Genomic DNA, 14,580 nt, shown 5'->3' with positions numbered 1-14,580 from the left:
CTGTCGGATTCCGTGACAACAGCTCGATTAAACACTTTTGTTCTTAATTGTTAGTGAATCTATGCTGTAACTTGCACTGAAGCTCCGGGAGAGTGTAAGGGACGGTTTTCCGGCTGTTTCCTCCTCCGCCGGCACCTCCGAAGGCAGTCCCAATTGAGGGTTGCTAAGGAGCGGGGTCCTGGGTTTCCATGACGATGCGCAGGCGTTCCAGGGGAGGACCGGACGGCCGAAAGCCTGGCGGGAAACCCAATTTGCCGGTACAGATCACAGGTGTCCTTTCCTGTGGTTTTTAGTGGAGAAATGCTGTGAGCCCTGCCTGACATTCGAGACCGTGGCGCTGCCCTGCGCGAGGGGCACTGTTTTGGGGAAGCTGGGGACACGAGCGGGCGGCGCCCACAGGGCTGCGGGCGGGCGGGCAGGCTGTGGTGGGGCTAGCGTGTCCTTCCCCGACCTTCCCACACTCGCTGGCTTCTCAGTCACGTTAGAGGACCCTAGAGAACCTCGGGGTCCCCCCCCCCCAAAGAAGGGGAACACTGCCAGGTGGATTCCAACTCCGAAATGAACACAAGCACGTAATAGATCTCTCTTTTTTGTTGTTGTTGTTGTTGTTCGTTTCTTTTGCCTACAGGACAATGTGACAGCCTGAAGCTCCTGGTACGACGGCCGATTTACTTTTAAATTAATTTGAGGAATATTTCAAATTACTAAAGAACGATAGGAGGCTCGCTCGCGCGCGCCCTCTCCCCCTTTTTTTAAAAAAAATATGTCTCTTCAGAAAACACCGTCCGCATCTCTGAACTCCTTATCATCTGAGGCCAAAAAGTCAAGAGTCTCTGTAGTCAAGGAGGAGACCGGAGGTAAACTTGGAGGATCCCGCCAACATAATCGCGATCATTGACAGAAATCACCTTCCATTCACCATTTTTCTTCATCAGACGTTTTCCCCTACCCTTTTCCCCTCCCTTCCTCTGAGCCCAGGGTCTCCCTGTGTTATCAAAGCTGGTCTCTGATGATCAAATGATCCTCAGTGGGCTGTTTTTCTGACACTCGTTCAAGTAAAACCAAAAGCCATTTTCTTTTATAGTAGTTTAGAACAGCCCTGTTTAATTACTCCACCTAAAGGCTATGTTTATACTTTTTTCAAATGCTGATGAGTTTTATATTGTTTTAAAAATTTACCCTCCTATTTTAAATACAATGGCATCTTTTTTGGTAGTTGGTCTCTGACATTAAGGCACCTAAAAAGAATAGTGGAGATAAGACAGACACATGCAAATCATACAAATTATGTATTTGTATCAAGTTTTAATATTTTTCTAAATGAGAGCGATTCTGTGAGCTTTTCATTCTTAGATGAATGCAGATCTACACTAGAATAAAAATTGCTGGGCTGGGGCTATAGCTCAGTGATAGATACTTTAGGAGCATGCCTGAGGCACTGGGTTCAATCCTCAGCACCACATAAAAATAAATAAAATAAAGTCATGCTGTCCATCTACAACTACGAAAAAAAAAAAAAAGATAAAAAAATAAACAAAAATTGCTAAAAGCATCCTCACCCTATTAGGGTAACACTTTCTCCAGGAGTTGTTGGGAGAGATTCTGCTGAAGTCCCACCTAACCTTTTTGTTTCCCCCCTATTTCTTCTGATATTCTGTACCAAACCCTTGAGAGAGACTTGGTAGTATAAATCTTAAAAGTTTTGATGGTGATGAAAACATAGTACTTCTTTACTAAAAGTTATGAACAGTGACTACCAAACTACTTGACTGATTTCCTGGAAGCCTTTTTCCTGAATTAGCCCTACTACCCATGTTTTTTACTTCTGTGTGCTAATCAAGCTGAGGAGAATACTCTTCACAGTTCTTATTCTATCAGCTTGCTGAGATTATTTCACTTTTCATTTCCAACAATCCTAGTTCTACTTTTACTTTGTGTGTGTGTGCCAGAGATCCAATCCAAAGACTTATACATGCTAGGTAAGTGCTCTACACGGAACTGTTTCCCCAACCCCTACTTTTACTTTTAAACTCCACTCAGATCCTTTCCATCCTCAATTTTAAAAATATTTTTTAATTGTAGATGGACACGATCCTTTATTTATTTATGTTTATTTGGTGCTGAGGATCTAACCCAGTATCTCACATGTGAGAGGCAAACACTATCACTGAGCTACAACCCCAGCCCCGATCCTCAAGTTAATACAGTCGTTTTACCTTTGAATTTATTTGAGAGAAATTATAAATAATCTGACAGATTAAAGAAAGATTTTTTGTTTTATTTGCATATCAAAGGGAAAATAGTTGATTCCCATCATCTTAAAGCTCTCCCAGTTAAGTGAAGTGAGTTATTTTCAGCTTGGACTATTCAGGTTCAGCTTTGTATATGAGGTTTTGAACCTGTTGTTTGATGTGAGTAGGGTAGGTAATACATTTCTTTTGTCCAGATAATCTTTGGTGTTTTAAATATTATTTGTTACTATCCTTTTCAATCAGAAGCAATGTTTCTCTCTATTAGGAAAATACAGATGAGAATTACGAGGCAGTGTGGGAAGCTCCATCCAAAAACTTAGAATAAGAGCTTTTCTTTCCTTTTTCATTCTTAGGACTTCCTGAACTAAGGGAGCAAAAAAGTTTGGTGGGTCATTCCAAACCCCTTCCTACTTCCCTTCAGAATGAGTTCATCCCGGAGGAGATTCTGCTTTCTCTGACCTATGCAGCCAATGCCGGTCCCTGTCCTGAATATTTACTGCCTCCTAAGAAAACTAAAACTCCAAAGGTGTGTAAGTTTGCATGTAGACTACTTGGGGATATTATCTCTTTGGTATCCTGTTTATTAAGTGTTAGTTGAGCACAGGTTATATATTCCAAGTGGTCTTAACTTTTTTTAAAGTAATTTTCTACATTGCAAACTCATGTTTTCACCCAAATTTCCAAGGCTTGAATATTTCTATTAATCTGTTTTCATGTTAACTTACCAAAATTACCATTACTTAGTTTTAATATTTGTAGAAATGTTCTATTTTCAGTCTTTTCCCATGCTACTGAATAAGAATTCTGCTCTATTCCACAGGGTATCAAAATATAAATATTCAATTACTAAGAATAGATTTTTTTGCTTGACTAGAGTGCCCTCTGCTGGATATCCATGTGTTTTTCTTTTTCCCAGGGTACTCTTCCACGCCCTGTAGACCATGTCTGGCAGCACCCTATTCGAAGGAATAAATTCAAATACCTGATTGACCATCCTGTCTCCCTGACAGGAGCTGCAAGGTAAAGAAGGAAGAGGTTCAGATAGATGCAGATTAATAGTCATTTTCTCATTTCATGTGACAGCCTTGGGAGGGGCAGGATTGGAGAACTCATAAAATCATTGATTATAAAACTTGTAGTATCTTTGATAAATCAGAATGCAATCCAAAAGGGTGGTCATGTTTTTGTTTATGATGATTGTAAGTATGATAGCTGTAGGTATTGGCTCTGCGTATTTTCAGTTTGTTTAAATTTATTTACTACTAAAAGGAGCAAGATCTGACAGGCAGAATGCCTTTAGAGTTTCCTGTATCTGTATGTATAGGTGTTTTTTGAATATCTTAGAGGAAAAAGCTTTATAATGTGGAAAACCCTGTAGAACAAGTGCTTAATTCTGGTTCTCTTCAAAGGGAACCCTTACTCTTTTATACTTTTCTAGGTCAAATCAGCAAATACTATTTATTGTTTTTGTATCATTCCTAAAACTATTCTAAGTGTCAAATTTTTTTCCTGTGAAGATTGTGACCCCATTTTATAAGTAAAATCCATTTATCAGTTTACTTCCTGCATGCTGCTTGCTTACCTGTCATTTTTGTCTGAAAATGCTTATTGTACTTGGGTAGGTGATTTAGTCTTTCTGAAGTTAGTTTTCTAGTCTGTAAAAAAGGTAATAAATAACTTAGGGCTGGGGTTGTGGCTCAGGGATAGAGTGCTTGCCTGGCACATGTGAGGCACTGGGTTTGATCCTCAGCACCACATAAAATAAATAAATAAAGGTATTGTGTCTGTCTACAACTAAAAAATGTAACTCAGTTTTGTGTGCCTCTAGGGATGTTGTAAAAGTACAAATGAGATAATGAATTCAAGAGCACTTGTAAAACCATAAGTGCTATTCAAATATAAGTTGTTATTCAGTTATGTCTCAGTGCTACAAAGAGTGGCAGAAACTTAAGTCTGTTGACTTTTGTGTCCTGGGGCTTTAGTGTCAAACAGCATCTGTATTTCATTTTATGCATTTAGATCATGGATATAATTATTAATAGTAATAATTAATAGTTATGAGATATTTAAAGTACTTTGAAAAAATAGCCATATTTGAATGCAGCAATAAACTGACATTAAAGTTTTGATGTCAAATGACTTCTGAGTCAGAATTTTTAAAATGTGAAAATCAGGTAAACAGATAATGTTCCCTTGCCCCTACTAAAATGTTCTTACTGTATTCTTGGGAGCTGTGAATACATACCTCATATGGCAGAAAGGACTTGAGATGGAAAGCTTACCTTGGATTGTCAGAGTGACCTAATCACCTGAATCCCTGAAAGTTGTAAAGAAGGGCAGTCAAGTGGGTTGCAGATGAGATAGAAAGAGGAGGGCAGATACGCATCATGACATGGGTTCAACCTTCCATTGTTAGCTTTGAGGATGGAAGGTGGGGGTACATGAGCCAAAAAATGCAACTGGATACTAGAAGCTGGGTCTTCTAGTGATGACTCATCTAACAGCTATCAGGGAAACAGGGGTCTCAATCTTGTATGCCCAAGGAACTGGATTCTGTTAACCTGGATACACACAAAAATGGGTCTTCCTCTAACACATCTGGAACCTCACACAGTCCTGTCACACCTAAATTTTAGCTCTGTCAAACCGTATTGAACTTCTGATCTGCAGAATGATAAGGTAGTAAATTTGTGTTAAGCCAGGTACAGTGGCTTATTTATGCCTCTAATCCCAACAACTCAGGAGACTGAGGTAGGAGGATGGTAAATTCAAGGCCAGCCTGGGACCCTGTCTCAAAATAAAATAAAAAAATTTTGTGTTGCTTAAGCTAAGTTTGTGGTAATTTGTTGTGGCACCAATAGAAATACACCTGCACACAACTAATAATAACAAAACGTAACTTGTCTTGCAACCTCAACTATCCAGAGCACAACAAAAAGATACAAAGTAGTATCCCTGAATCATATTTTTGATGGCTTTGTCAGAGTTTAGTGGAAAAAATAAACTACTCTAGAAAAAAGAATTTAGATATTTTTAAACGGAAAAAGAATTGAATACAAAATTGTTGGACGGGCCAAAGGAGCTGGTATGAAGCAGTGTCTGTTCAAAAAACTCCCAGGACAGGGGAAGCAGGAGGCAGCTACCAGGAAGCAGCTACCACCACAGGAGCTTTGGGTCTACGAGTATAATACCCTGGAATAGATATTTATCCCGAGCATATGCATTTTTATTTATTTATGCCATCTTACTCTATTTTCTCTTTGCATCCTTTTTTTCCTTATTTTTTGCTAGCTTAATAGAGTTTTTTTCCTTTTCCCTGCTTTTAAGTGGGCGATTAAAGCACAAGGAAATGATAGCACTCGTTCTCAGAGGTGAGGGCAATAGAGAAGGATGGTGTGTGAAGCTTCTGGAATAACTGGTGAAGTTTGATCTCCTAATATGGTTGCTAACTACAAGAATATTGGTCTCATAACAAATCAAAGAGAGTTTAGCAGGATATGGTGGCACACATCCATAATTCCAGCTACTTGGGAGACTGAGGCAGGAGGATCCCAAGTTTGAAACCTTCCTGGGTAACTTGGTAAGCCCTTTTTCAAATAAATTTTTTTTTTTTTTTTTTTTTTTTAAAGAGAGAGTGAGAGAGGAGAGAGAGAGAGAATTTTTAATATTTATTTTTTAGTTCTCGGCGGACACAACATCTTTGTTGGTATGTGGTGCTGAGGATCGAACCCGGGCCGCACGCATGCCAGGCGAGCGCGCTACCGCTTGAGCCATATCCCCAGCCCCAAATAAAATTTTTTTAAAAGAGCTGCTATGAGGCTGAGGATATAGCTCGGTTTGTGGAGTGCTTGTCTCACATGCATGAAGCCCTGGGTTCAGTCCCCACACCAAAAACAAAAGGGCTGATATAAGGTTATCCTTCTGTTTTAGCCTCCCAAGCTGCTGAGGTTGCTGGTATGTGCCACTATACCCCACCAGGAATCAACATAAAAAGTAATGACAACTTTGACTAGTGATTTGGCATTGGCAAGAGACAGGAGGACCACTATTAAGAGGAGGGTGACCATAGAATTAATAAGTCACCACTTAGATGGCAGAATAGAGAAGTTCACATTCCTGGCTGCTCTGTGGAGTGAAACAAAGAAAACTAATAGGCAGCTTCTCAGCAAGTGAGGTACTGGAAACCTTCAGGGACACTATGAGTATACACAATGGAAACTGCTGCCTCAGATTCATACTGTTACATGGGTAGACACACAAACAACATGAAAAAGCAAGGGAAAAAAATCACTCCAAGCAAACCAAGATACTCCAATAACAGAATCTATCAACACCACAGAAATGTCAGAGGAATTTGGACTGCATTTAGTTAAACTGATCTAAAAAGTAAAGGATGATGTAAGACAGCAAATACATGTAGCAAAAGATCACTTCAATAAAGAGATAGATTTGGGGGGGGGAGACACAAACAGAAATCCTTGAAATAAAGGAAATAATAGACCAAATTAAAAATTCAATAGAAAGCATCACCAAAAGAATAGACCATTTGGAAGGCAGAACCTTAGGCAATGAAGACAAAATATGTAATCTTGAAAATAAAGTGGACCATGGAGAGAAGATGTTAAGAAACTATGAAAGAATGTCTAACAATTATGGGAAAATATAAAAAGAGCCAACAGATAAAGGCATGGAGATACAAACCGAAGGAATGCACGATCTTTTCAATGAAATAATAACAGATAATTTCTTAAATATAAAGAATGAAATGGAAAATCAAATACAAGAGGCTTACAGGACCCCAAATGTGCAGAAATACAACAGACCTACATCTTTATAATGAAAACGCCTAGCATACAGAATAAGGCTAGAATTTAAAGGCTGTGAGAGAAAAATATCAGATTACATATAGGGGAAACCAATATGGATCTCAGCTGATTTCTTAACCCAGACCCACAAAGCTAGGAGATCCTAGAATAACATAAATCAAGCTCTGAAAAAAAATGAATGCCAGCCAAGGATCCTATATCCAGCAAAATTAAGCTTCACATTTGAAGATGAAATAAAACCTTTTATGATAAACAAAAGTTAAAAGAATTCACAACCAGGGCTGGGGTTGTGGCACAGTGATAGTACACTTGCCTAGTATGCCAGAGGCACTGGGTTCAATCTCCAGCACCACAATTAAAAAAAAAAAAAAACTAAATAAACAAATTAAAGGTATTGTGTCCATCTACAACTAAAAATATTTTTAAAAAATAATTTGCAACCAGAAAGCCTGCACTTCAGAATATTCTCAACAAAATATTCCGTGAAGATGAAATGGGGAAAAAAAAAGTAAAAACCAATGAAGGGAGGAACTACACTAAAGGAACAGTCAATCAGAGGAGAAACTAATTCAAATTAAAAACCAGAAATAAACCAAAATGACCAGGAACAAATCATATATCAGTAATAACCTTGAACATTAATGGCCTAAACTCATCAATCAAAAGACATAGACTGGCAGATTGGATTAAAAAATAAGGCCCAGGGCTGGGGTTGTGGCTCAGCGGTAGAGCGCTCGCCTAACATTTGCGAGTCCCTGGGTTCGATCCTCAGCACCACATAAAAAAAATAATTAAAATAAAGATATTTTGTTGCATATGGATTTCCAGTTTTCCCAACACCATTTGTTGAAGATGCTATCCTTCCTCCATTGCATGCTTTTAGCCCCTTTATCAGATGTAACTTTGTGGATTAGTCTCTGTGTCCTCTATTCTATACCATTGGTCCACCCGCCTGTTTTGGTACCAGTACCATGCTGTTTTTGTCACTATTGCTCTGTAATATAGTTTGAAATCTGGTATCGCTATACCGCCTGATTCACAATTCCTGCTTAGAATTGCTTTTGCTATTCTGGGTCTTTTATTTTTCCATATGAATTTCATGATTGCTTTATCTATTTCTACAAGAAATGCCATTGGGATTTTGATTGGCATTGCATTAAACCTATAGAGAACTTTTGGTAATATCGTCATTTTGATGATGTTAGTTCTGCCTATCCATGAACAGGGTATATTTTTCCATCTTCTAAGATCTTCTTCTACTTCTCTCTTTAGGGTTCTGTAGTTTTCATTGTATAAATCTTTCACCTCTTTTGTTAGGTTGATTCCCAAGTATTTTATTTTTTTTGAGGATATTGACAAATACCAAATGTCTACTTTGATATAATGAGAGCAACTATGAACAGAGCAGGGAGGAAGAGTAGGAAGAAAAGAGTAACATTAAACAGAGACATGAGATGGGAGGGAAAGGGAGAGAAAAGGGAAATTGCATGGAAATGAAGGGAGACCCTCATTGCTATACAAAATTACATATAAGAGGTTGTGAGGGGAATGGGAAAATAAACAAGGAGAGAAATGAATTACAGTAGATGGGGTAGAGAGAGAAGATGGGAGGGGAGGGGAGGGGGGATAGTAGGGGATAGGAAAGGTAGCAGAATACAACAATTACTAATAGGGCATTATGTAAAATTGTGGATGTGTAACCGACGTGATTCTGCAATCTGCATTTGGGGTAAAATTGGGGGTTCATAACCCACTTCAATCTAATGTATGAAATATGATATGGCAAGAGCTTTGTAATGTTGTGAACAACCAATAAAAAAAAAAAAAGAATCCCAGGGAGCAAAAAAATAAAAAAATAAATAAAATAAAGATATTGTGTCCAACTAAAAAATAAATATTAAAAAACAACAAAAACAAGACCTAACAATATGCTGTCTCCGAGAGACTCATCTCATAGGCAAAGATATCCACAGACTGAAGGTGAAAGGATGGGAAAAAACAGATCACTCACATGGATCATGTAAACAAGCAGGGGTTTCTAGCCTCATATCAGATAAAGTGGACCTCAAGCTAAAGTTAATCAGAAGGGATGAAGAAGGGCATTCCATACTGCTTAAGGGAATTATACATCAACAAGATATAACAATCACAAATATTTATGCCCCAAGCAATGAAGCATCTATGTACATCAAACAAACTCTTCTGAATGGGCAAGAATCAAATAGATCACAATCCAATAATACTGAGTGACTTTAACTCACCTCTCTGAATCTTCCAAACAAAAACTTCCAAACTATAGAACTAAATAATATAATCAATAATTTAGATTTAACAGACATATAGAATATTTCATCCATTAATGATGGAATACACTTTCTTCTCAGTAGCACATGGATCCTTCTCTAATATAGACCATGTTATGTAAGCTATCACGTGTGTTGGCATACAATTGCAAAATTACCTTAATATATTTTTGGCATCTGTGGGATTATTTTGATAGCTCCCTTTCCATTGGTATTAAATTGTGTGTTCTTATTTTTTCTTTAGACTTGTTTGATTTTTATCAAATTTTAGTTGTATTATTTCTTCTCTAGATCATATATTTCTGCTCCTACTCTTATTTTTCCTTCCTACTACTTAATTTGAAAATAACTTGATTGTTATTCTAGCTTCTTTCTGATACAAGTACTTTAAGTTATAAATGTTAATCTGAGTACTGTTTAATCCCAGAGATCCTGGTATTTTAAGTTTTTATTATCACTTTGTTCAAAGCACTTCTTATTTACTTTCCTTGTGCTTTATTCCTTGACCTCAGAATTATTTATAAATGTGCCATTTAATTTTGAAATAGTTGGCATGGGGGTGGGGTTCTGTATATCTTAAGGTAATTGGTTTCTGATGTAATAAATCATGCAGGAATTACAGTCTGCATGATGTCAAATTTTAGAAAAAGTAATGTAAATGCTTTTTTGTATTGATTGTTTTGGTTACATACATGCAAAAGCTGATCAAATTGCATACTTCAAATATGCATTTTATTGTACTTCAATTATACTTCAACAAAACCATGGGGAAAAAAGAATTAATAAGTGGTAGCAGTAGATTGGATATTAGGTACAAAGGATGGGAAGGGATTGATTATAGATGTTGAGATTTTGGTGAAGAGAGTGGTGGTGGTGTAAATTGACAGTGAATACTAGAGGGGGAAAAGAAGGAACGGAAGAACGATTTAGTCATGCCTACAGGGTAACATCTATGATAATGTGAGATTTGATGATATTGTCAAGGAAGAAAATGTAGGGGAAAGAAGAGTAAGAGGGATGAAGATGCAACTTTGTAGAGTACTTCCATTTAGTAGCAGGAGAGCACAAAGAAGTCTAAGAAAGTAGAAAGGATAAACCAGGAGCATCTAGTACCACAGGAAATTGAGGAGGAGAGTGTTTTTAAACAGAGATGATCAGTCCTAGAAAATATTCCACAGTGTAGTGGAAGATAACTAATAAGAAATTATTTAACTTGGCAGTGGGAAGTATCATCGGCTTTTTGGAGAATGGTTTTGGGGGATGTTTGGGTAGGAATTAGATTGAAGGGAAATTTTAGGAAGTTTGATATTTAACAGAAAGCAAGAGATAGATAGATAGATAGCCAGTCAGCTATATAGAACAGTCATGCACAGACTGGTAATGCCTGGTCAAGAAAAAGATTTTTAGAGAAAAGACTAAAATTGTAGGAAATACACAGAAATTATGATTGATGGAACAGGAGCTGTGAGGGTATGGGCAAAGATGTAATGAAGGTACATAAGTGGAAAGAATAACCATAGAAACAGTATCTTAACCTGAGATGGAAGGAAAAGAAAGAGTTTGTGATGAGAATGAGAAATATCAGATAGAAAAGAGGAAGAATGCACGGCAACTTGTACCTAGTGCCTCAGGAGAGTTTGAGGTAAGGAGATCAGTTTTTCCTGACATAAATGACATTTTACTCACTGGTAAGATATGTGTCTATACTGAATATGTAAGGCTTTTTCTTGTCATCATTCCCTAAACAATTTAGCATAACAACTCTTTTTTTTTAAAGAGAGAGAGAGAGAATTTTAATATTTATTTTTTAGTTTTCGGCGGACCCAACATCTTTGTTTGTATATGGTGCTGAGGATGGAACCCTGGCCGCACGCATGCCAGGCGAGCGCGCCACCGACTGAGCCACATCCCCAGCCCCGCATAACAACTCTTTACCATCTGTATTTAGTTAGCTAGAAAGAACAGTTATTTTTTAAAATATATTTTTATATATCTGTATTTTCTATATTTTCTCATTTTTAGGGACATTTCTTTTCTGTATGACATAAAACGTGTAAAAGGAGAGATTAGAGAGAATGTAGTTTGTCCTCCACGTATGGAACGTTCATTAGAGTCACATGATGGTGCCATGGTGCCTCATAAGGTAAAGTATTTGAAAAGTCATCTCTCCTCCTTTGTTTTAAAAATAATTTCCCCCAAATATAAGGCAATATGACACTATAACATTGCATTGTATATTTGTTTACATAGAGCTTTCCAATTATTTCTTTAAAAGGTAGTTAGTGGGAAAAGATTAAAGATGTTTAAGCCATTTTTCAAGCCACAGTTATCTGCTTTAATCTAGAAAAGTATGGGAGACTAGGTTTTCCCCTCACAGAAATCCACATGTAATTTTGTAGAATTCTTATCCTTGGTATGTTGCTAAATTGAATTTTAAGCTTCCTACTGAATCAAATAAAAAAAAGAGTTAATGAATTTCTAAATGCAGTTGGCCCTCTACGCTTGAGGATTCCCCACCTGCATATACAACAAACCACAGATAGAAAATATTCGAAAAAATATTGTCTTTGTGCTGAATATAAGTCCTTTTCTTTTCATTATTCCCTAAACCATTCAGTATAACAAATTTTTTTTCCATCTGTATGGGGGCCTGGACCACCCCCTGCACATATCAAGGGATGATTGTACTAGAACTAAAGTTGCTCTCTAACTCATTGTTATTTTTTAACATGTGCTCTGCTTAATTTTTTTTTTGTCATCTGTATTGACCCACATTGCTAATATTGTTATTTCTCTAGTCAAAATATTTCAATAAATAGTATACCTTTGGGGTAGAAATTAGTATTTGTGCAATTTAATTTTTTCATCTATTTAGATGGTCTTCATTTTCTTTTCTTTTCAGCCAAAGACATTAACAGATACTTTGATTCCTGAAGAATTTCATATCGTGTCAAGTACAGGAGTTTCAGGTTTGGAGTGTTATGACGAGTGAGTACTATGTTGTGTATTGAATATCTGAGGTGCCCAACCATTGTTCCCCCTTCCCACACACAGAAGAACCTAAGAGCAGTACATCATGTTCATGTAGTGTGAAAATATTTGGGCTAGCCACCTTAATGCAATTTAAGAAAGATGCCACAACTAATGAGAAAGACTTAAAAACGTTTGGTATTTTAGTAATTAACTCTTCTCTATTTTTTCCTGCCATTTAATTTTGAATTTTTTAAAAAAATGGAACTTTGGGGAATGAATCTACCACACTGTGTATGACTAGACCATAGTAAATCCCATATGTGTGTGTGTGTGTGTGTGTGTGTGTGTGTACATATATATGAAGTTATATATTGATTGAAATAATAATAATAGTAATAATAATAAAAATACTAGAAAGGAGATGAGCAGAATAGATGGATCAGGGGAAGGAGGAAGGAAGGGAAAGGGAAGGTTTTGGGGAATGAGATTGATCAAATTATGTGCATGTATGAATATAGCATAATGAATCTTAGAATGTACAATTATAATGCACCAATAAAAATAAATAAAAATGGGATTTTTTCAGAGTGCTTTTTTGTTCTGAATGCTTGCCCATGTCCTTTAGGAATGGTTATGATCAATGACCACGCAGACAAAGTAAAGTAATAAAGTCAGGATTTCATAATGCACACTCAGAGATTTGCTCCAGATTGCAGACCAGTCATTGATTCCTGTTTGTCTGATTGACAATGAGATCTTGCTTTTATTTTCTGAAGCAACATTTAATTGTTTTATAGTTTAAAAAACTAGAACTTTGGACTATGGTTTTTTTAATAAAACATTCAGAGGATGTCACTCTTTGGATCTTATATATTATATAATAACATGGCATTTCCTTATAAGAACAGTATTTTGAAAGTACAACTATGTGGAATACATTTTTTGGGTTACTTTCTGTTGTTTTTTATATAATTCTGATAACTGATAAAAAATTACAAAAGTAGGACAAGGAACTCCCACATGCTCTTTATCCTGATTCATTGGGTTTTATATTTTGTTCTGTTTGCTTTTACATATACACACATACTTTAAATGTATGTTTTTTAACCCAGGCATCAGGAAAAATGGGTTCTAGTTTCATAATAGCTTCTTAAACAGTTTATAACCTGTTTAGTAAGTTAAATTTGTTGACTTCAATATTCTTAGGACAGCCTTCTACCTTTTTTCTTTTTTTTTTTTCTTTCGTGGTGCTGAGGATTGAACCCAGGTCCTTGCGCATGTTAGGTAAGCCCTTTATCACTGAGCTAAAAACCCAGCCCCTCCTTTCACCTTTGAAATAGCTAAAAAGACATGTTTTTTTTTCTTTTATTGAATTTTATTGAATTGAAATTTTCAAATTTTGACACATCAAGGAATGTGATAAAATCTCCTTTACTAAAATGTTCCAAATATGACAAATGTCATTATATCTAAGTTTGTAGATGTCTGTAGATATTTGGTATTATCTTGTCTGCAAATGGCAGACCTTTATCATCACCTTCAAGCTTCTAAATTCCATGAAGTATTTTTCTTGAACTGGGGATAAAACCCAGGGGTGCTCTATCACTGAACTAAAGCTCCAGCTCTTTTTTATATTTTATTTTGAGACAGGTTGCTAATTTGCCCATGCTAGTCTTGAACTCTGGATCCTCCTGACTCAGCCTCAGAGTAGCTGGAATTACATGTGTGTGCCACTGTACCTGGCTCCATTAGGTTTTAATTTTATCATGTGATTTATTCTGATTTATTTTAGTAGAGAACGATACTTAGAAACCAAGATTCTGGGTATTAGGTATGCTAATTGATAAACAGGCCAGAGTATTATCTGTACTGGACCTTGTGCATGCTAAGCTCATGCCCTACCACTGAGCTACATCTCAAAATATTTTCTTAAAATAACATTCACTCATTTTTTTAAATTGTAGCAAATATACTACTCTCCTGACAGATAGTGAAAACAGGCTGTTACTCTTCCCATCCATGTGAGTAGAATTTATTTTCTTAAGTATTTTTAGAATAATTAGATACACATATATTTCTTTTTATTGGTATTTTATTAAGTAAAATATTATAACAATAATTGCTTATAATTCTGTCATATAAACAATTTTTATATGTCCAATTGTATATTTCAATTTATGTTAATTTATCAACTTTATTTAAGTACTGTAAAATTCTTTTATATTC

The 14,580-nt window shown here is 36.4% G+C and overlaps 1 protein-coding gene across 1 annotated transcript in view; it reads left to right on the top strand.

Moving 5' to 3' along the window:
- Position 1: 1 nt before the first annotated feature.
- AXDND1 (axonemal dynein light chain domain containing 1) overlaps positions 2 to 14,580 on the top strand; it is a 99,158-nt gene continuing 84,579 nt past the window's right edge. The window contains exons 1-7 of the mRNA XM_081299384.1: positions 2 to 257; positions 629 to 857; positions 2,606 to 2,778; positions 3,169 to 3,272; positions 11,404 to 11,524; positions 12,284 to 12,369; positions 14,319 to 14,375. Coding sequence (XP_081155510.1) covers positions 764 to 857; positions 2,606 to 2,778; positions 3,169 to 3,272; positions 11,404 to 11,524; positions 12,284 to 12,369; positions 14,319 to 14,375 — 635 coding nt within the window. The 5' untranslated portion in view covers positions 2 to 257; positions 629 to 763. The remainder of the gene's footprint in view (positions 258 to 628; positions 858 to 2,605; positions 2,779 to 3,168; positions 3,273 to 11,403; positions 11,525 to 12,283; positions 12,370 to 14,318; positions 14,376 to 14,580) is intronic.

Source organism: Spermophilus citellus (assembly GCF_964194105.1).
Source record: "Spermophilus citellus genome assembly, chromosome: 6".
Classification (NCBI taxonomy): domain Eukaryota; kingdom Metazoa; phylum Chordata; class Mammalia; order Rodentia; family Sciuridae; genus Spermophilus; species Spermophilus citellus.
Note: the sequence above shows the minus strand (reverse complement) of the source record. Positions and strands in the feature narration are given on the sequence as shown.